Below are 23,641 nucleotides of genomic sequence, written 5' to 3' on the forward strand. Positions count from 1 at the left end.
ACAAGCAAGCCCTGCAACCAAAACCAGCCGCCTCTCACAGATCCGCTGCCCCCAGGCCATTCCGAAGCACACTTAGGGTAATCAGGAATGTCAACAGCCCCGCTGCCAGGGCGGGCCACATTCAAGCTATGCAAAAATAAATGCAGCCTTGTAGTGCCCTTAAGCCATTCAGGAATGTGCTGCAAGGACCGGTCACAATTAGGCCAATCAGAAAAGAACACAGACTGTTACGCACTTAGGTTATTTAGGAAAGTAACCAAGCCATGCTGCCAGGCCTGGCGGCAATCAGGCTAGTCATAATATTGCAGTCTTGCTGTGCCCATAGGCTATCCAGGAATGTAAAGAAGCCATGCCTGGTCGCCATCAGCTATTTAGAAAAGTACAGTATTGTTGCGCCCTCAGGTTATTCAGGTATGTAAACAAGCAATGTTGCCTGGTCCGGCTGCAATCAGGCCTTTCAGAATAAATGCAGCCTGGCTGCGCGCTTCTGATAATCAGGAAAGTAAACAAGCCATGCTGCCACAATCAGGCTTCCATAAATAAATGCAGCCTTGCTGTGCACTTAGGCTAATCAGGAATGTAAACAAGCCATGCTGCCGGGTCCGGCCGCAATCAGGCTATTCCGTCTCACTTAATGACCATCTCAACATTCCGTATCACCACAGAGGCCAAAGCGGGCTCAGGTCCAGGACCTTTCACGCTGCCAACCGAGGACTTCATGCTGTGCTGGAGGGCCGAGAACTGAGCCCTATGACAGCTTTTCATTCCTGTTTCACATCATTTCATTTTATTGCATTTCATGTCATTTCATTTCATGTCATATCATAACATGTCATGTCATTTCATGCTGTGCTGGAGGGCCGAGAATCGAGCCCTATGACAGCTTTTATTTATTTATTTATTTATTTATTTATTTATTTATTTATTTATTTATTTTTTATTTATTTAGTTAGTTAGTTAGTTGCATTTCTGTGCCGCCCAACTCCCAAGGGACTCTATCTATCTATCTATCTATCTATCTATCTATCTATCTATCTATCTATCTATCTATCTATCTATCATCTATCATTCCTGTTTCATTCCATTCCATTCCATTTCTGAAAATGGAAAATCATGCAAGCATTCTCATGCAATTTTTCTGATGCTCCAGAAACTCCAAAAGAGCAGGCCTCTTATCTAACTTCCAGAGAATCCAGAGAGTGAAGCCATGAGGAAAGTCCAGCGAGAGGTCCGCAAAAGGCCTTTTTTGTCTGAGGGTAGTGTTATATATGACACCCCAGTAGAATCAAAGTAGACATATTTTGAATTTTTCACACAGTCCAAAACGTTTGCCATTATTGGACTAGCCACTCATTAGGTTTCACTTCTTGGCTATGCTAATCATTAGGAGAAAAGCAGTAGCACTATATCTATCAATAATATAATGCTTACCTCCTATCCGCTCTGTATCATAGTAGGCATACTTCACAGTGAGAGGAGTAAACATTACCCCCATAGTCTTACCAGGAACTCCCATTGTAGTGCTAAAAGAGAGATAATTTTTCTTAGCATATATATTCCAAATAAGGTTTGATACATAAGAGTTGCTTTCAACTTATTAGAATACTGATTCTGAAAAACACACAATAGTGACCATATATATGTACATAACTGCCATGTACATGTATATAACTGCCAGAATAATTTTAAGAATGTCATAGGAGAAAAAGGATCAAAGCAGGAGCTTCTCAAAACTTTGGAATCTCAACTTATTCTTTTAATGTTATTTTTGCAATTTGATATCCATCTAAGCTGTTCTGCTCTAATGTTAAAAAATAGTATGGAATAAGGTTCACACTTTTCTTTTATGGACTATAAAATTTTATTTTTTTACCCTTGTTTCTTTCAAGCAAAATGCAGATGAATTGTTTTTGGAAGTACCTGATATATGCCTTAATGCTCATACGTCCATTTTGTAAACTGGTGTCCACAGTTAAGTGAATTGGATTGTGAGCTTCCCGACTGTAATATTCATGGATCAAAACAGAGTGTTCTGTGATGTCATGTCCAGTTGCATACCTGCAAAAATAAAATCAGCTTAAAACAATATTTGCACACAGTGAATACATTAATTTAATACAGGACATTTAAAAGTTGCTATGCTGAGAATACAGACTAATGTTTTGCCACTGATGTATCCATAAAATATATGTTATTATCTTACCATTTGAAATATACTAAATAAAACTAAAACTAAATTAGTTTTATCCAATACTATCAAATAGGTAAATATTACCAATACCTCTCCTCAGAATGGAATAAACTAATGAAATATGAATCTGATACAAAGTTACTTGAGATTTTCAATAATCTTTTGCAAATTAACAAAAGATTTTTTAAAATTACTGTTTTGGGTTGTGGATAGGGTTGCACTGCCCCAGGTAACCCAGTACATAATCTGGGGGTTCTCCTGGACTGGCAGCTCTAGCCCTGCACAATGGCAAGTTGTGTACTTTGCTGTTAGTTGCGAAGTCATGTCTGACCCATCATGACCGCATGGACAACATTCTTCCAGGCCTTCCTGTCCTCTACCATCCCCCCGAGTCCATTTAATCTCACGCCTACTAGTTCAGTGACTCCATCCAGCCACCTCATTCTCTGTCGTCCCCTTCTTCTTTTGCCCTTAATCTTTCCCAGCATTAGGCTCTTCTCCAGTGAGTCCTTCCTCCTCATTAGGTGGCCAAAGTATTTGAGTTTCATCTTCAGGATCTGGCCTTCTAAAGAGCAGTCAGGGTCGATCTCCTCTAGGACTGACTGGTTTGATCGCCTTGCAGTCCAAGAGACTCACAGGAGTCTTCTCCAGCACCAGAGTTCAAAGGCCTCCATTCTTTGATGCTCAGCTTTTCTTATGGTCCAACTTTCACAGCCATACATTGTAACTGGGAAAACCATAACCTTGACTATACGCGCTTTTGTTGGCAGAATGATGTCTCTGCTTTTTAGAATGCTGTCTAGATTTGCTATAGTTTTCCTCCCCAGGAGCAAGCGTCTTTTTATTTCTTGGCTGCAGTCCCCATCTGCGGTGATGGCCCAGGAAAATAGAATCTGTCACTATCTCCATTTCTTCCCCATCTATTTGCCAGGATTTGAGAGGGCCGGATGCCATGATCTTGGTTTTCTTAATATTGAGTTTCAAGCCAACTTTTGCACTCTCCTTCTTCACCCACATCAAGAGCCTCTTTAGTTCTTCATCGCTTTCTGCCATTATGCAGTGGTATCATCTGCATATCTGAGGTTGTTGATATTTCTCCCAGGATAAAACCCCATGGATAGTACCAAAAGGCAAAAAAAGTTGTGTACTAGTTAGCCCCTTTTGTACATCAACATGCCCTTCTCACAGTCACCCAAACCCTAGTCACCTCTTGTTCAGACTACTGTAATGCACTCTACATGAGGTTGTGCCAAATAGTATTTGGAAGCTTCAGATGGCTCAAAACGCAACAGTCTATGTTACCTCTTTTGTGGAAACTATATCGGCTACCGATTTGCTTCCAAGTACAAGTCAAGGTTCTGGTTATCACCTTTTAAGCCCTATATGGCTTGGGGCCAGATTAACTGAACGACCATCTCTTCCCAGTTACATCACTCTGGCCCACAAGAGGGGAAAGGCAGGGTGTATTACAGTTCCATCTATTAGGGAAGCACATCTAGTGAGGCCCAGGAAAACAGGCCTTCTCTAGTGGCTCCCTCCCTTTGGAATATCATTCCCCCAAAGATAAGATTAGACCCCACTTTGATACTCTTCTGGAAGGCCCTTGAGACATGGTTCTGTCAGTTGCCTGGGACCCCAAGATGGCATGGAACTAATCAAGTGGTTGGTGTTGGTTTTGCCTGTTGTTTTGGCGCCATACTCGCATGGAGCAGTGGTGGGTTGCCCCCGGTTCGCACCGGTTCTATAGAACCGGTAGTAAAACCGGCAGGAGGCTCCATCCACTGACCCTGATGTCATGAAAATGCTTCTGCGCATGTGCAGAAGAGCACGCACACATGCGAGCAAAGCAAGCGCATGCACATGGCCCTGTTGCGAACCAGTAGTAAAGGTAAGTAGAACCCACCCCTGCCATGGAGATATGTGTTGTGGTCCGCCAGCAGCCTGCAGAGCTGGCTGCAGAGTCGGACAGTGGGGAGGCTGGGGAGGACAATGGGCCAGTCCTGGAGTCAGGGGAAGGCCCGGACGAGGGCTCTGCATCAGAGGCAGAGATGGGGCCAGGGCCATCTGGGAGCGATGCGCGGACTCCGAAGCCTCCAGAGGCAGATAACAGAGAGGCAGAGGAACAGGAGGAGCCTGTTCCTAATGCACGCATGTGAAGAGCTGCCAGAAGGCAAGAGGAACTAAAGCAAAAAGGACAACTTGGGAGTAAGGAGATGATTGGCCCCTCCCAGAAGGCTTAAAAGAGCAGCCATTTTTTCTTGTCGGCATCTCTTGCTTCTGAACTTCGTGGGGCTTTTGCTAAGACAAAGCCTTTGGCAGGGTGCCAAAGAAGACAAAGGTTTGTGATAAGGCCGAAGGACTGTTTATGAAGGATTTGCTTTGGAACGGACGTTGTGTAGCTGAACGTCCATTTTCAGGGCGCTGCAACTCCAATCCATGGATGGGTAGTATCTCCTAGTTGCTGGGCAGAACTGAGTGCAGATCACTTCCCAATTGGTTGACCACGCCAACACCGTCCAATCATCCTCAGTCTTTCTCACGAAGGCCTAGAACGAAGGCACTATGAAAGTGAACAACAACCAATGTAAAACAAACAGTACAACAGGCAGGCCCAGGGTGGGTATGGATTGGAGTCGCAGCGCCCTGAAAATGGACGTTCAGCTACACAACGTCCGTTTTCCATTGCGCTGCTCCTCCAATCCATGGATGGGATTTACCCAAGTTCAATTGTCCTGGGTGGGGGGCTGACTGTCGCCCCTTTCTCAGGACGTGGCAACTTGTTGTAGAACCCTGCGTCCAAAGGCAGCCTCCGCTGATGCATACTTATCAATTTTATAATTTCTGATGAATGAGGATGTCGAGGCCCAAGAGGCCGCCTGACAGAAGCATTTGTTGACCAAGCTGCTGAGGCCGCCGCACTGCGTGTTGAGTGTGCGTAAATCTTAGCCGGACGAGGGCGGACCTGAATGTCGTAGGCAATTGAAATGCAGGCCTTGATCCATCTGGCAACTGTAGCTGATGACACTTTGCATCCCATTGAAGAAGGGTTGAATGAAACAAGTAAGGATTCTGTTTGACGAAAAGATTCGGTACGCCTGATATAACGATGAAGGGCCCTCCTAACGTCTAAGGTATGCCAGAGAGCCTCAGACTGATGATGAGGGTCCGGACAAAAGTTAGGAAAGATCAAGTCCTGCGCCCTATGGAACCTTGAATTAACTTTAGTTAAGAAAGTCGGGTCCAATCGCATCACCACTCTGTCACTGTAAAAGATGCACAAGTCTTTGCGTATTGATAGAGCAGTAAGTTCGGAAACACGTCTAGCAGACGTTATGGCAAGCAGAAAAGTGACCTTTAGTGTCAGAAATTTTAGCGATACAGAAGCCAACGGTTCGAAGGGCTTGGTGGTGAGGGCCTGAAGTACAAGTGGGAGGTCCCACGACGGGTACCGATGCACCACCGGCGGGGAGATGTTGGGAGCCCCGTGCAAGAAGGCTTTAATCCTCGGATTTTGCGATAGAGTACGATGTCTTTCGCAAGAGATGACCGTTGAGAGAGCGGCCACCTGACGACAAAGCGTGGCTGGGGCAAGACCTTTAGCCAGGCCCCCTTGCAAGAAGTCCAACACTTCTGGAATATCCGCTGAAGTCGGATCTACGTGGTGTGTAGAGCACCAGGTAGAAAAGGCTCTCCATGACGCTTCATAAATCCTAGTGGTCGATGGCCGCCTGGCACATTGAATCACCTGGATAACGGCGTTGGACAATCTATCTCTCTGCATTTGGAGCCGCTCAAGCGCCAGGCAGTCAATCGGAGCCACTGCGGATCTGGGTGGTAGATGACTCCCTGACTGAGCAGTTCTGTCGTAGGCGGAAGCATCCATGATGGCAAAATGGACAGGTCCATGAGGTCGGCATACCAGGGCCTGCGAGGCCACTGAGGAGCAATCAGTATCAGCTCGGCTCTTTCGAGTAAAAGCTTCCGAACGAGACGTGGAATCAGAGGGAAAGGAGGGAAGGCATAGAGGAGGCCTGGAGGCCATGGACAATGTAGAGCGTCGAAGCCTTCTGCTCCGGTGGTAGGGTAACGTGTGTAAAATCGCTGAAGCTGTGCGTTCTCGGGAGTTGCGAACAGGTCCACCTGGGGAGGGCCGAACCTGCGTATTATCTGCTGGAACATGGCAGGATTCAATGTCCACTCTGCAGGGTCGATGTGCTCCCTGCTGAGCCAATCTGCGGTGATGTTGTCGTGTCCCGAGATGTGATCCGCCACGAGAGAGGCCGTGTGACGTTCCGCCCAAGCTAACAGTCTTTCCGACTCCAGCATCAGGGGCCTGGAGCGTGTGCCCCCCTCCCGATTTATGTGTGCTTTGGTCGTAACATTGTCCGTTCGGACTAGCACATGTTCTCCCTCCAGAATTTCGCTGAAATGGCGTAGAGCGAGACGAACAGCCCTCAACTCCAGCAAATTGATGCTGTTCGACTGCTCCGCTAGAGACCACTGACCTTGAACGACTTTGTTCTGGAGATGGGCTCCCCAGCCGAGGAGGCTCGCATCGGTGGTTAGAACCAGGTGGCGTGTCTCGAGGAAGAAGCACCCTTTTTGAAGCGCAGGGGACCTCCACCACGTGAGGGACAGTCGGGTCTGTGGAGGAAGCCGGATCTGATGAGTGGATGTACTGCGACCCGCCTTCTGGAAAGGTAGCAACAGCCACTGAAGGGGCCTGGAATGCCTGCGTGCCCATGGAACTACGGATATGCACGAGATCAACTTTCCTAACAATTGAGTCAGTAGCAGCAGGGACACTTTCTTTTGGGTCTGCACCTGATGCACCATCGACTTGATATCTAGAATGCGATCGGGTGACAGGAACACCTGGCCAAGGTAGGAGTCGATCACCGTCCCCAAATGGAGGAGGCGGGTCGTAGGGATCAGATGGCTCTTTTGACGGTTGATGGTGAAACCGTGGGCCTGGAACAGTTGTAGAACCACCTCTATGTCGGACTTCGCTTGGGAAGGAGACGTGGACATGACCAGAATATCGTCCAGATAACAAAGTAGACGGATTGAACGAGACCTGATTGTGGCTGCAATCACTGCTACTAGTTTCGTGAAGGTTCTGGGGGCAGAGGACAGGCCGAAGGGCATCGCGCAATATTGAAAATGCATGTTGTTGTATTCGAATCTGAGATAGCGACGATGCAGGGGATGGATCGGGACGTGTAAGTAAGCTTTGCGGAGGTCCACAGATTGTAGAAGATCCCCTTGTCTGATGGAAGACAGAATCGACCTGAGCGACTGCATTTTGAACCTTCGATATAGTATAAATTGATTGAGACGCTTCAGGTTCAGGATACCTCTGTGGCCCCCCGATGACTTGGGCACCAGAAACAAGGTAGCGTAGAATCCAGTTCGCTCCTGACCCCTGGAGACTCGTTCCACTGCGTTTATAGAAAGTAGATGCGAGATCTCTGCATCCATGAGGCGTCTCTGAATTGGACAGCGAGGGACAGGGCAGCGACGAAATCTGTCGGGTGGTGTAGTGTGAAACTCGAGACGAAGACCGTGTTGAACTAAGTTGCGGATCCAGGCATCGGTAGTTGAAAGATCCCACTGTCGGTGGAAGAGTTGGAGACGACCACCGATGGGACCCTGATGTAGCGAGTCACTTGCCTCTGCGAGCCGGACGGTACCCTGCTCCTCTGAAGGGACGCTTCGATTGGGAAAGGGACCGTCCTCTATCCCGAAAGGACTGTCTGTCCGAAGTTCCGTCAGAGCCCTGTGTATATGATCTATGAAAATACTGGCCGCTGGAACTAGAGTAGGGCCAAAAGGACTGGCGCGGAGCATAAGGTAGAAATCTTCGCTCGGGCTTGCGGTAAGAAGAAAAGGAAGAAGAAGGAAGGACCTTGCGTTTGTCCTTGTCCTCGATTAATATTGGATCTAAACAGGCGCCAAAAAGAGACGGGGCAGAGAACGGAGCTGCTGCTAACTTCCACTTCGCCTTGTTATCTGCTCTCCAGCTGCGAAGCCAGAAAAGCCGTCTATTGGTCACCGTAGCTGCAATAGCGCGTGAAGCAAACTTGGCCGCTGTCAGTGAGGCATCTGCCGAATACTCCGTTGCGGCCACCAATTTATTAATATCCTGATGAAGTCTAGTATCGGAGGGTGGTAACCTCTCTTGAAGCTGGCGGAGCCAGATCAGGGAAGCCCTGTTGAAAAATGATGTAGCTGTGGCTGCCTTAATAGCCCAAGCCACCGCTTGGTGCGCTTTACGGAAGCCCAGTTCCATTTTACGGTCCTCAGCTTTGAGGCCATCAACCACATCTGAAGTCATCAGGGCAGAAGAGGACAAGGAAGCGACCGGAGGGTCCACAGAAGGCATAGCAAGGATGTCATCCAACTCCTTGTCAGCAGCGTATAGACGCTTGTCTAGGCCACTCGGGGATGTCAAAGAACCTGGCTGGCCAAAAGCTGATTTTATGACGTTGGAAAACAGTGGAGGACAAGGAATCACATCTCGATCTCGCTCAGATACTTGGAAAAGAGAGTCAATAGGAGCCGAAGACTGGTCCCCCCTGTCGGCTCCCACCTCAGCTAAGCCAAATTTGGTGGCCCTCTTGGCCTTATGAAGCAAGGATTTGAAAAGAGAAGGCCGAAACAAGTTTTTGAATGCCGGTTTCTCGGGTGGAAGATCTTCGTCATCTGAGAATTCGATATCCTCCGGGCAAATTTCTCCTTCTTCTGCTTCCTCGGAAGAAGAGTCTGCTGTGTGGTATCTGGTGGAAGGTGCCACTTGTGTTGTGGCCTGAACTGGAACCTGTAGGGGTACGACTTGAAAAACGAAATCTGGTTTCTCCTGCTGGATACCCGCCGCCAGAATTTTTGCCAAAGCGTCAGATAGAAGAGATTGAAGACTCGCAGGATTGGCAGATACCTCCGGGCGGAGCCCCGCCGCGGTAGGAGTAAAGGTAGCTTCTGGGATATGTTTCCGGCTTACAACATTATCAGATCTTGATGGAATAGAGACATCAGGTAATGACATAGACACGCCCCTGGATCGATGTAAATTGGAGGAGGGCCCTGGCTGAATGTCCCTGGAAGTACCAGGTCGTTCATCAGAAGAGAAGGGCTGATCTGCCAACAAAGCCTGCTGTTGCTGAGCCCGTTCAAATTGTCTTTCTAGGGCTTGGTGCCTCCTCTGCTCCGCCTTGTTAGAAGTAGCCGCCTTAGAAGAAGGCTGGGCCTTGTGTGATTTAGATTTAGCCTTTTTAGATCTTGACTTGCGTTCAGGAGGAGGATAACTGCTAGCGCCCTCCGAATCAGATGACAACATTAAATCCGCCATTCTGGTAATTGGGACAAGCAAGGGCAGCCAAATGGAATTGACCACACCGAGGTTTACTGTTTGACTGTCACCCACAGTGAGGATTGAGAAAAATAGGGATAAAGCCGGCTCAGAAGTTGCTGAGCTCAACCTCTATGAGTGAGAGCTCCAGAGAACACAAGCTTCAGTGTGCCAAACACTTTCAGTGTAGTCAAAGGCGGGAAGTGAGAAATTCGGCCCTGAAGGTGCAGAGCTCACTCCCTATAACTTCAGTGTGCCAAACACTTTCAGTGTAGTCAAAGGCGGGAAGGGAGAAATTCGGCCCTGAAGGTGCAGAGCTCACTCCCTATAACTGAGGGCTCCAGGGAATAGTGCCGAGCAATTTTATTGTAGGCTAGGAGGAAGCGCTCAGTGAGGATTAATTGAAGTCCTGTGATTTAAATAGCTCAAGGGCAGAAATATCTCAAAGGCCAGGAGACAAACGCCGCCACTCTGACCCCTCAGGCAAGCCGGTTGTCATACGCACCACACAAAATGGCGGCCGCCACGCCGACAAGGGCTGAAGACAAAATGGCGGCCGTCAGTCCGACAGTACCTCTCGAGGCGCCGCTCCGCTGTTTCGGCGATGAACGGTGGTCGGCTAATTGAATAGAGCCAGCAAGAGCGTTTGGCGGTTCCTTGCTGTTTAAAATTGCGAAATCACCTCAATCGTCGGCGCTCGATGAAATAGACGCGGAAATGCACGCCGCGCCTCTCAGCTGACGAGCGCAAGTCACGGAGGCCGCCCCCAGATAAGGCAAGCACTCCGGCGCCGCTTAAATGGGGAACCAAGGGGCCTCAGTTCAAATTGCCCCCAGTTAAACGATCACGTCGTTAGCAGCAATAGGCAACTCGGACCCGCCTAGCCGGGTCGGAATCCGGTGCTCTGCTGCTCCGATGGTCAGGGAGCTAAACGGGACGGTTTGGAGCCCCAAACCCGTCCTTGTAACAGCAGACAAAAATATACAAGATAGAATCACAAAAATAATAAAATAAAATAATAAAGCAAGGGAAGGATCCAAATATTAAGAGAGCACTCAATTTCCACAGTTCTCACAGCAACTGAGTGAGAAAGTCTGAGGATGATTGGACGGTGTGGGCGTGGTCAACCAATTGGGAAGTGATCTGCACTCAGTTCTGCCCAGCAACTAGGAGATACTACCCATCCATGCATTGGAGGAGCAGCGCAATGGAAAATTAATTTGGACTAAGCAGAGAATGAAGTAATTCTCAGCTGTTCTAATAAAATATGTTTGTTTAGGTCTGATTGTGTCTGATAATAACTACATGGGCCTAGGTCACAACAGTATGGGAGGATGTTAAGGGATTTTTACATTGTGGAATTTTAATATTATATGTGTTGAGTTGAGCTGCCATATAAATATATTAAATAAAGGTTATATTGCACATCAGAATGTTTATGTCTGAAACAAAAAGAAAGAAAGAAAGTGGATGGCAGCTAAAATGATATTTAAAACAATACCTTCAAATTTGCAATGTTACAAATATAATAGAATGGACGTTGTCTTACCTGAACGTCCCTTTTCTGGGCGCTGCGTACACTATCCATGCATGGGTTAATCCTTCAGTGCTTGGCAAACAACTGAGTGAAAACAAAAGACTTTTCCTCCCCTTTCCGGCTCCCAAGCCACGCCTCTGGTCCCATGATCCCCCAGTCTGAACGAAGGCGCAGCAGACAAGAATCCACACTATGAGTAACTTATAAACTCAACTTTATTAACTCAAATTAACGTAATGGAAAAGGAAACTAGTCTCAGTCATAAACAGGGGGCAGGCAGCCCTGACGGGCGGGATATGGATAGTGTACGCAGCGCCCAGAAAAGGGACGTTCAGGTAAGACAACGTCCATTTTCCTGTGCGCTGCTCCCACTATCCATGCATGGGATATACCCAAGCTTAAACTCCCTGGGTGGGAAGCTGACTGCCTCCAGAGTCCTCCTCCATCAACACTTTCTGCAGTACTCTGCGGCCAAACGATGCCTCAGCCGAGTTGAACGCATCGATCTTGTAGTGGCGGATGAACGGTGTGAGGGACGACCACGTCGCAGCTCTGCAGATGTCCACGACCGAGGCTTGGGTGGCCCAGGCCGCCGTGGTGGCCGCGCTGCGAGTCGAGTGCGGTAGAATTCTGCCGGGGCCCGGTTTGGAGTTCAGGTCATATGCCAGGGCGATGCAGGCCTTGATCCATCTGCTGACCGTAGCTGCTGATATCTTCTGACCCCTGGACTTCGGGTTGAAGGAGACCAGGAGACCCTCAGTACGGCGGAAGGGAGCGGTCCGTCGGATGTAAGTGCGAATGGCGCGTCAAACGTCTAGAGTGTGCCACCTCTTTTCTCTGGGGTCATGAGGTGAGGGGCAGAAATCTGGCAGAATGAGCTCCTGGGCTCGGTGGAACCACGAGTTGACCTTCGGGATAAAGGCAGGATCCAGGCGTAGTGTCACGGTGGAGTCGTGGAAAATACACAAATCTTTGCGGACTGAAAGGGCCGCTAGCTCTGAGACTCTCCTCGCCGAGGTGATCGCCAGCAGGAAGGTCACCTTAAATGATAGGTACTTAAGAGAGCTCGAGTTTGGGGGCTCGAATGGGGGCCTGGTCAGCGCCCGTAAATCAAGAGGTAGATCCCATGAAGGGTAACGGTGTACTGTGGGGGGTCGCAGGTTGGTGGCCCCATGCAGAAACTCCTTGATGCATGGGTGGTGCGCGAGGGATTGGTACGGAGCGCATGCGATGACTGTTGACAACGCCGCTGTCTGTCTTTGTAGGGTTGCCGGGGCCAGGCCTTTGTCTAGGCCAGCTTGTAGGAACCGCAGAATGTCCCGAATAGTAGCTGATGTGGGGTCGATATGCTGGTGGGCGCTCCAGCGACAGAACCCCTGCCATGATGACTCGTAGATGCGGGTCGTAGACGGACGCCTAGCCGCCTGGATAGTGGCAACTACCTCGTCTGGCAGGTTATCCTTCTTCAGGATGACCCGTTCAAATGCCAAACGGCTAATTGCAGCCACTGGGGCTCTGGATGCGTGACTGCTCCTTGGCACAGAACGAGCTGCTGTGGTGGGATCACCCATGGCTGTTCCACGGACAGTGCCACCAGGTCGGCGAACCATGGTCTCCGGGGCCTGTTCGGGGCTACCAGGAGTAGGTCTGCTTTTTCTGCCAGTAGCTTTCGGATGAGACGCGGGAGCTGCGGGACTGCGTACAGGAGACCCTCAGGCCACCTGCAGCGCAGCGCATCATGGTCCTCCGCTTGCGGTGTCGGGTAGCGAGATATGAAGCGGGGGAGTTGAGCGTTGGCCGGGGTTGCGAAGAGGTCTACCACCGGGTTTCCGAAGCGCGAAGCGAGTTCTCGAAACAGCTGAGGGTGGAGCTGCCATTCCGCTTGATCTATTGTTTCGCGGCTGAGCCAGTCCGCCCTCACATTGGTTGCCCCCGAAATGTGGTCTGCTCTGATAGAGAGAAGGTGTCTCTCTGCCCAGCTGAACAACTCCGCGGCCTCCCGCATCAGGGCACGGGACCTTGTGCCCCCCTCCCTGTTGACGTGCGCCTTGGCCGAGATGTTGTCGGTCAGGATTAAGATGTGATGCCCCTGCACTGTCGGCTGGAAGTTGCGCAGTGCCAGTCTGATCGCCCGAAGCTCTACGAGATTGATGCTGCATTGCCGTTCTTGAAGCGACCACTGTCCTTGCGTGACTAGGTTGTGGAGATGGGCTCCCCACCCCCAAAGGCTGGCGTCGGTGGTGAGTATCAAACGGTCCGGCTCTAGGAAGCTGGACCCCTTGAGGAGTGCTGGCGATGTCCACCACCTGAGGGACCGGTGGACCTGGAGAGTGAGGCGAACTTTCTTTTGGGAGTTGGCCCTTCCCGTTCGCTGGAAGGGAAGGAGGAACCACTGCAGGGGTCTCGAATGTCTGCGTGCCCACGGTACGATGCCAAAGCAGGATACCATCTTCCCGAGGAGGCTTGAGAGGTGGATCAGGGCAACTCTCCTCCTCGTCAGGATCTGCAGGATCAGAGTTCGGATGCTCTGGACTCTGTCCGGTGATAAGAATACTTGGCCGCTGGACGAATCTATCACCGCCCCTAGGTGAAGCCTGGCCGCCACCACCGCTACCAGTTTGGTAAAGGTGCAGGGGGCCGACGAGAGTCCAAATGGCATCGCACGGTATTGGTAATGCCGGCCCGCATACTCAAACCTCAGGTACCGACGGTGATGCGGGTGAATGGGCACGTGCAGATAAGCCTCCCGGAGGTTGACCAACTGAAGGAAGTCGCCCTGTCTCACCCCCGCTATGATGGACTTGAGGGAGTGCATTTTGAACCTGCGGTATTGAACGGACAGGTTCAGACGCTTTAGATTGAGTATAGCCCTCCAGCCCCCGGAGTTCTTGGGTACCAAGAAGAGGGTTGAGTAGAAACCTGAGCCCCACTGGCTGTGCGGGACCGGCTCTATGGCTTCGACCTCCAGGAGGTGGGCAATCTCCTGTGACATTAGGTCCTGAAGCTCCGAGGATCGAGGGGTTGGGCAACGGACGAACCGGTGGGGCGGCTGACCGGAAAATTCGATGGATAATCCTGAAGAGATCGTACGCCTTACCCAAGAGTCCGAAGTCGAGCTGGCCCATTGTAGATGGAAGAGGGTGAGCCTTCCCCCTATGGGTCCCGTGGGCCTGGAGTCATTTTCCCCTTCTGGCGGGCTTAGGGCCGGCTCCACGGAAGTTGCGCTTAGGCTGCTGTTGTCGTCCTCGGTCTCGGAACTGCTGCCTGTCGTGAAATCTGTCTCCCCCCTGGTATTGGGAGCGATGAGAGGAGGACCCCCTGGGTCTGGCGCCGGCACGAAAGGGCTACTGGAGCGGGTAAGGTGTGTATCTGCGTTCCTGGCGCCGATATGTTGAGGGGAGGATCTTCCTCTTGTCCTTCCCCTCAATCAGCATGGGCTCCAGCGCGGCTCCGAACAGCTCTGGTGCCTTGTATGGCGCGGCTGCCAACTTCCACTTGGCTTTGAAGTCGGCCTTCCAGGGCCGGAGCCAGAAGAGCCTCCTAGCTGTCAGGGTTGAAGCCAGAGCTCTTGAGGCAAATTTGGCTGCGTTCAAAGAACCGTCGGCTGTGTATTCTGTAGCAGCTATTATCTTATTTAGATCTTGATGCAGTCTGGTGTCCTCAGGGGGAAGCCTGTCCTGTAGATGCCGGAGCCAAATGAGTGACGCTCTGTTGAAGAAGGAAGTTGCCGTTGCCGATCTGATCGCCCAGCCTGCAGCCTGATGTGCTTTGCGGAAGGCCCACTCCATTCTCTTCTCCTCCGCCTTAAGCGTGTCCAGAGGGTCAGTGGAGATCAGCGAGCTGGAGGCTAACGCTGCCACGGGCTGGTCTACTGAAGGGAGCGCCAGAAGGTCCTCTAACTCTGGGGCTGAGCAGTAGAGTTTTTTTATCTAGGTTGCTAGGTGTTGCCAGCGAGGCCGGCTGGCCCCAGGGATTCTGGATCACATCCGCAAACAGCTGAGGGCAAGGAATGTAGTCCTTTTGCGGTTTTGAGGATTTGAAGAGCGCGTCGTGAGGGCCCACCGTTGAGGGGGTAGCGGCTGTGACGTCCCCTGGCACTCCCAGGTTCGTTGTAAGTCTAGCCTTGTGGAGTAGGGACTTGAATAGGGCCGGGCGAAAGAGGCCTGTGAATGCCGGTGTGTCCGGTGCTAGGCCCTCATCCTCTGATAACTCCATCTCCTCAGGGGCCTCCTCCGCTTGGTCTGATTCCTCAGACGAGGATTCTTGGCCCTGTACTGGGAGAGGATGGGACTGGAGCTGGTGTTGCCGTGCCTGGGCAGGTGCGGCCTGTCCAGGTGTCTGAGTTGCCTGCTGCAGGGTTGCAGAGAAGAATGACGACAGTGCAGCCGAGAACATGGCCTGAAAGTCCATTGGGGCTGCTATTCCTGGCCCCCCCTGAAGCCGAGGGTCTGCCCTTGATGGCGTTGAACTTGCTTCAATGGCCCGATATATGATGAGCTGGTGAGGGGCCCCTTGGAGTCTCTGGTCCGGCCCCTGAGCCTGCCTCGAAGCGGGGTGTGATGAGGCCCGCCCTGGGGAAATCAGGAGTTCTTGGGGTCACTGCAATGTCTGACACACTTGCAACTCCTGGCTCTGCCTCTCTCGGAGGGGCGTGAGTGGCCTCCAAAGGCGCAGGCTCTCTGGATGAGGACTCTGAGGCTGCCTTGTGCGCCTTCTCCCACTGTCATTCCAGAGCATTGTATCTCCTTAGGGCGTCTCTATTCTGGAATGGTAGGGAGCCCTCTGAAGCCGCCCTGCTGGCAGAGCTCTCATGCCTCTTCTTTGATTTATTTTCCCCCCCTTTTGACTCCTTGCGCGGGGGGGGGTGAGCTCTAGCTCCATATCTGAGGATGGAGGGGAGCGAGACATAACTGCAGCCGCTAGGTTCTTCGGGCAGGCCCCTTGCCCTGTAGCTCCACAAGCCGAGGGGTAATCTCTTCAAAAAGAGCCTCGAGCTAGGCCAGAACCACTCCTCAGAAGGTGGGGGCGAGGTGGATTGATTGCCCCCTGCGGGCGTGGGGCGGAGTCTGCGCCCGCCCCGATGGCCGATGGGGGCGTAGGCTGATGAGTCTGGCCAATCTGGCGGCCCGAAGGTCCCCCAATATGGCGCTGGCACGTGAGGAGGCCTGTGCCCGACTCAGGCAACAATGGCGGCCCGAGGGTCCGACCAAACGCCGCGCGACTGCCTTGGTGGGAGCTCGTTCCTGGAATTTGCCCTTCCTAGCACAGGGGGGGGGGGGCTGCCAAGCTCTCTGGCGCTCCGCTGCGCCTTGCGCTGATGCCCCGAAGCCGGTGAGGCGAAATCGCTCCTGGGGGGGGGGGTGTTGTTTAGGCGAGCCGAGCAGTTTGAAATAGGCGGGTTGCTCAAAGCCCGCCGGCCAGCTGGAGGGGCGCAGCTCGATCGCTGCAGCAGCGCCGCGGGAAGATATGCCGGTTTAAAATTCAGGAGGTGGCCAAGCGAGCGGCGTGGGCGCGATGCTCTGCTCCCCCCCTTCCAGCTGGTGATTGCTATTCACTCCGAGAGCAAAGTAAACCGCGAAAGGGAATCTATTCAAAATTAACAAAAAAGCCTAATCGCCCTAAGGAAAGGGAAGAAAGAAATTGGAAGAGTAATAAAGAAAAAAAGGAGGAAAACCCCACAGACTACTGTACCTTTAAGAAACCTGTGGAGCTCCAAAAATCACTACAGTGTTTGCCAGCAACTGAGTGAAGACTGGGGGATCATGGGACCAGAGGCGTGGCTTGGGAGCCGGAAAGGGGAGGAAAAGTCTTTTGTTTTCACTCAGTTGTTTGCCAAGCACTGAAGGATTAACCCATGCATGGATAGTGGGAGCAGCGCACAGGAAAAAAGAAAATGCACAAGTCCATGCTATCTGCTGAGATTCTCTTACAGATTCTGAGAATCTATCATCTCAAACAGCTTTTGACACTATTTTAGATCAATTAGAATCTTGTGTGATTATACAGTTTTATCCACGGATACTCCAAGGATTAAATTGGATCTATGACAACAACAGAAACATGATCAAAGCAATATGCCACAAAGGTTCAGTGAATACTGAAAACCTATCATCAACTTTAAGAAGCAAGCAAGCAAACAATACATCCCTGAATGAAAGGGGGGGGGGGGGAAATAGAGTCAAAGTTTATCCTATTAGAGTCAAACTTTTTCCCAAAATTCTATAACAATGGAGTATTGTTCTCAAAACCACAGTTGACAGGTGACGTAATTGTTTAAAGAACTGTTGTTATTTTATGGCACTCTATTAATTAAAGATAGTCCTCTCTTTTGAGAAGCTGGATAGACAATTTTCGGTAGAGTGAAGACTTACCATCCCAGAATAATTTCACTAGGAGACACTTTCTTGTGCAATTCATACATATTCTTGGCAAATTCCATGTCCACTGCAACCTGAAAGTTAACAAAATTCAAGATTCTGCAATAATGACATTAATTTACTGATAGCCAGAGGACCTTTCCAAGCCTCTTATCTAAACTTGAATTGAATAAATAAAATAAAATAAACTTGTTAACCTGAGAATAAACTCACCAGTGTGACTTTATTCTCAGTGTGTGGAAAGCACTTGTCTTTGATTGATAACTTATCTCTAATGCAAAAAAAATCAAAGTTTGTCTCCCTGAATTCCTTTATAAAAGATACTTATGTGGCTTCATCAATATATAATAAAAAAACATTCATTTTTTGTACATTTTGAACAAAGTTTGATGGTAAAGAAAAGTACCTCCAAGGGTCGATTATATCAATAAACAAGTAACTGCTATTCATTTCATTTGATTAAATGGGAAAACTGGTTAAGAGTAAACCTAATGCCTGCCATTCACTCCAACCCACCCACCCCCCATATTATTATTTTTAACGTAAGTATAGTAACTACTTCCCTGTAGCTCCGTGTTCAGCGGAAGAAGCAAACTCACAAAATGAATATATAAGATATAGCATATATGGAAATCATGATATGTACAGGTAGTCCTTGACTTATAGTATAACCACAACTGGGACCAGAATTTCCATCATAAGTCATTGCAATCATTCAGTCAAAGCAGACCAATATTATGACAATTTACGGTCATTAAGCAAATCCATTAAATTCTTCCATTCTGAGATTTTTGCTGAAACTGGCAAAACAGTCACAAATTGTGATCACATGATCGCAGGGTACTGCAATTGGTCATAAATGCAAGCAGTTGCCAAACAGCCAAATTCTGAGCACATGAATATGGGTGTGGTGCAGGGATGAAATGCTATCGGTTCAGACAGGTTCGGGAGGACCAGTAGTGGAGATTGAGGCTAGTTCACTGTACCGGTAGCAAAAAAGGGGAGCTTTTTATCAGGTTCGCCTGATACACCAGTTGCGTCCCTTTCTGGACCGGGATGCCCTGCGCACGGTCACTCATGCCCTCGTCACGTCCTGTCTGAACTACTGTAACGCTCTCTACATGGGGCTCCCCTTGAAGAGCACTCGGAGGCTCCAACTGGTCCAGAATGCGGCCGCGCGGGTGATTATGGGGGCGACACGGCGCACCCACGTAATACCTCTCCTGCGCGAACTGCACTGGCTCCCGGTGGTCTTCCGGGTGCGATTCAAGGTGTTGGTTACCACCTTTAAAGCGCTCCATGGCTTAGGACCGGGGTATATACGAGATCGCCTTCTGCCACCGATAGCCTCCCACCGGCCAATACGCTCCCACAGAGGGGCTCCTCAGGGTGCCATTGGCCAAACAATGTCGACTGGCGACACCCAGTGGGAGAGCCTTCTCTGTGGGGGCACCAGCCCTTTGGAATGAGCTGCCCTTAGAGGTTCGTATGATCCCCAACCTGCGTACCTTTCACTGCGCCCTGAAGACTCTTTTATTCCAACAAGCCAGACTGGCCTAATAGGAATTTTAAATTGGGTGTCTGTTAGCTTTTAATTTTGTGGGCCAAATTTATATATTTGTTTTTAAATTGTTTTTAAATTTTGTAAGTGTATATGTGTTTTAAGATGGCTGTACACCGCCCTGAGTCCTTTGGGAGAAGGGCAGTATAGAAGTGTAATAAATGCAAAGCTTGATGTATCATTTCTATTTGATAAATACTTTAATAATCTATAATATCAAGCAAGCTGATAAATTAGTGATAAAATACAATGATATCACAAGATCTCGAGCTCATGTGACAAATTCACATGTTTAATGGAATGAATTTGTAGGAATACACTCCAAGGTTCTGAAGGAACTGACAAACGTGATCTCAGAACCGCTGAATTATATCTTTCAAAGATCCTGGAACACTAGGGAAGTATCAGAGGATTGGAAAAGAGCTGATGTAGTTCCCATTTCAAAAAAAGAAAAAAAATAGATCCAGGAACCTACAGACCTATCAGCTGGACCTCACTACCTGGGAAGATTCAGGAAAATATAATCAAGTAACGAATCAGCGAACACCTAGAAGAAAAAGAGCCTTGGTGGCGCAGCAGACTAAAGTGTTGTTAAGTAGCACCAGCTGCCTGCAATTACTGTAAGTTCAAATCTCACCAGGCTCAAGGTTGACTTAGCTTTCCATCCTTTCGAGGTAGATAAAATGAGGACCCGGATTGTGGGGGCAATAAGCTGACTTTGTATAAAAAAGAACACCGCTGGGGGGGGGGCGAAAGCCCTACTAAGCAGGTATATACAAAAGTATGAAGACTATTGCTTAACGCATTGTAAGCCGCCCTGAGTCTCCGGAGAAGGGCGGCATATAAATTGAATTAATTAATTAATTAATTAATTAATTAATTAATTAAGAAAGTAAGTTATAACCAAAAGCCAACGTGGATTTATCAAAAACAAGATCGTGCCAGACAAATCTTTGACAAAGTGACAAAATTAGTGGACCAGAAGAATGCTGTGGATATAATTTATTTGGACTTCAAAGGCATTTGAGAAATCTACTACTTGATAAGAAAGAAAAATGTGGTTAGACAGCATCACTGGAAATGCTGAGGGGCCGGTGCCTGCTGCCTCAACCCACGCCCAGAAAACAGTGAGTGCATGGGGGCTCGACAGTAGCTGCAGCTCCTTGACCTTGCCACGCCTGGCCTCACCTCATCCCGCTTGGCCTTGCCTTGCCTTGCCTCATCTCATCTGGCCTTGCCCTGCAGCAGCCTCAAGGGCCCTGCCTGCCTCACCTCGCCACATGACGCCTCACCCAACCTCACAGCAGCCTCAAAGTAAGTGCAGCTGGACACCCCCTCAGGGAAGCGGGGCTGGGCTGGGCTGCGGGGTCCCAGTGCCCCAAGAGCTCACACTTGGAATACTGCATCCAGTTTTGGTCTCCACGATGTAAAAAAGATGTTGAGACTCTAGAAAGAGTGCAGAGAAGAGCAACATAAATGATTAGGGGACTGGAGGCTAAAACATATAAAGAACAGTTGCTGAAATTGGGTATGTCTTGTTTAATGAAAAGAAGAACAAGGGGTGACATGATAGCAGTATTCCAATATCTCAGGGGCTGCCATAAAGAAGAGGGAGTCAAGCTCTTCTTTCAAAGGATCTGAGGGCAGGACAAGAAGCAATAGATGGAAACTAATGAAGGAGAGAAGCAAATTAAAACTAAGAAGAAATTTCCTGACACTTAGAACAATTAATCATTGGAACAATTTGCCTCCAGAAGTTGTGAATGCTCCAACACTGGAAGTTTTTAAGGAGAGATTGGACAACCATTTGTCTGAAATGATATAGGGTTTCCTGCCTGAGCAGGGGGTTGGATTAGAAGACCTCCAAGGTGCTTTCCAACTCTGTTATCCTATCATATCCTATCGTATCCCATCCTTATCCTTATCCCTATTTGAGCAAAAGTAATAAAAGAGGTCTAACAGCTTGATAGAAATAGGGATGTAGCAAAGTACGTAATAGTGATACAAGGAAAAAGGCAACAGAAATTATTAGAACTTCAAATAGTGATAACAAAAAGAAATGGAAAAGGACAAAAATACTGAAAGACTAGATGAGAAAAACAGGCCCAACTTCAATGGCATTATTAGAAATAGGAACTTTGAGCAGCTTTCAGTAAGAAGTATTATTAATACAACAACAAAAATAAAGCTATTTTAGACTGTCATATGTTCCATCATTAGTTATCTATAAATCTTTGATCAAATTCTATCTATTAAACCAAGACCAGATGGTTTACTGAGTAGATTTTATAAGACTTTTGAGGTTCAATTATTATTGCCATTGAAGGATTTAATGAATTCTATTCTGCAAGTTAACCCTAAACCTGATTCATGGAAAGATGCTTTCATTGCTTTGATACCTAAGGAAGGGCAGGATTTAACTTCAATGAAAAATTATAGACAATTTCCCCTCTTAATAATGATTATAAACTTTTTACATCCATTTTAGCTGAAAGACTTTTAAAAAGTCTTATGGGATTATATACAGTACATGAAGACTAATATGGTTTTCCACCTAAAAGACAATTGAAGGACAAAACACAGGAATTGGAAGCATTTACCAAACGTATCAACTCTGTGGACAGATACATCAAATTCACATGGGAAAGTGTTAAGGAAAATAGTCTAGCCTTCCTGGACTGTGCAATACACATTAAGGAAGACAGAAGCCTTCACATTGAAGTTTACAGAAAACCCTCTCACACAGATCAATATTTACATTTTGATTCCCAACACCCACTGCAACACAAAATGGGAGTCATCTCAGAACCTTAATAATCAAGCTGAAGGCCTGCCTACCAGCAAAGATGGGAAAGAAAAAGAACTAAAACACATCAAGGAAGCCCTTAGAACGTGTGGCTATTCCAAGTGGGCTGTCATCAAATCTCAAAAAAGACTATACAAGAGCTTTTCTGTAACAGACAATGACGAGAACAATAAATGAAGCAACTTTGTCATTCCATAGGTTGCAGGCATATCAGAAAAGCTCAGGAGGCTCTTCAGCCAACGTAATATATGTGCACACTTCAAACCCAAGAATACACTAAGGCAGAAGCTTGTCTACACCAAGGATAAAACACCCAGACAGAAAAGGACATTGGCTTACCTGAATATCCATTTTTGAAGCGCTGCGAAGACATTTCACATATGGGTTAATCTTTCATCTATTTGCTCAAGACTGAGTTTAATTTTTTTCCATGACCATGCCTCCTACTTCCTGTGGTCTTCAGTCTTTTCATGAAGACGTAGTCATCCAAGAACTTATATCATAAGGAAACAAAAGAAAGAACACCCATCCCTGCCAGGATTAGGCAGCCTACAGGGCAGGTTGTAATGTCTTCGCAGTACTTTGAAAATAGACATTCAGGTAAGCCAATGTCCGTTTTCCAAAGTGCTGCTCCGACATTCCATGTATGGGACATACCCAAGCTTACGGACTGGGCTGGGGGCTGACTGATCCCCTGGTCCTGGGTGGAAATGACACTTTGCAAAACTCTCCTCCCAAACGATGCTTCCGCAGAGGCAAAAGTGTCCAATTTGTAATGTCTGACAAACAATGACAAGGACGACCATGTGGCCATTCTACAAATGTCTGAAATAGACGCTTGAGTGGCCCAAGCAGCCATGGTAGCCACGCTGCGAGTAGAATGGGCCAAAATATATCCAGGTAAGGGTTTGGCCTTGAGTTCATATGCTTTCGTGATACAGGCTTTCAGCCCACCGTAGCAAAAGAAACGTTTCGACCCATAGATGAAGGATGAAAGGATACAAACAATGCTTCAGTCCGACGAAAGGAAGCCGTTATTATATACCTGCGGGGAGTCCTGCGAACATCTAACGTGTGCCATCTGACTTCCATAGGATGTTGTGGATCTGGACAGAAATCAGGAAAAATAAGCTCCTGCACTCGGTGAAACCAAGAATTTACCTTAGGCAGAAAGGCCGGGTCCATTCGTAAAACCACTTTGTTAGTACGGAAAATACAGAGGTCCTTCCAGATCAATAAGGCCGCCAGTTCTGAGATTCTTCTAGCTGATGTGATTGCTAGAAGAAAGGCAACCTTGAGAGTCAGAAAACGTAAACTGATGGAACCCAATGGCTCAACCGGAGAAGATGTGAGGGCTTGAAGCACCAGAGACAAATCTCACGTAGAGTAACGATGCACCACAGGAGAGCTGGGATTGGCAGCTCCTTGGAGAAAACAACGAACCCTCGGATGTTGAGAAAGGGACCGATGGGAATCATAGGTAAGTATTGTTGATAAGATGGCCACCTGTCAACATAAGGTGGCCGGCGCCAAACCATTGTCTAGTCCCACTTGTAAAAACTCCAAAACCTCCGGAACCAAAGCCAACATAGGGTCTACATGTACCTTCGCACATCACCGACAAAAGGCTCACCAGGAAGCGTGCATCGTGTGTATAACCTTGTCGGAAAGGTTGGCCTTGCTCAAAAGGACCCTTTCAAGGAGCCTGAGTGACACAGCAGACTAATGCAGACTAAAGCTACTGTTAAAGATAGTATTTAGCTTCCAGCTGCTTGCAATTACTGCGAGTTCAATTCTCACCAGGCTCAAGGTTGACTCAGC

The 23,641-nt window shown here is 48.5% G+C and overlaps 1 protein-coding gene across 1 annotated transcript in view; it reads right to left on the minus strand.

Moving 5' to 3' along the window:
- EIF3F (eukaryotic translation initiation factor 3 subunit F) overlaps nt 1-23,641 on the minus strand; it is a 46,088-nt gene that overhangs the window by 11,906 nt on the left and 10,541 nt on the right. Inside the window, exons 3-5 of the mRNA XM_070945115.1 lie at nt 17,448-17,527; nt 1,921-2,058; nt 1,432-1,523 (exon numbers count right to left, since the gene is read on the minus strand). Of these exons, the coding sequence (XP_070801216.1) occupies nt 1,432-1,523; nt 1,921-2,058; nt 17,448-17,527 (310 nt within the window). The remainder of the gene's footprint in view (nt 1-1,431; nt 1,524-1,920; nt 2,059-17,447; nt 17,528-23,641) is intronic.

Source organism: Pituophis catenifer, unplaced genomic scaffold (genome assembly GCF_029215685.1).
Source record: "Pituophis catenifer annectens isolate HBS135680 unplaced genomic scaffold, rPitCat1.0.hap2 SCAF_6, whole genome shotgun sequence".
In the NCBI taxonomy this organism is placed as follows: Eukaryota; Metazoa; Chordata; class Lepidosauria; order Squamata; family Colubridae; genus Pituophis; species Pituophis catenifer.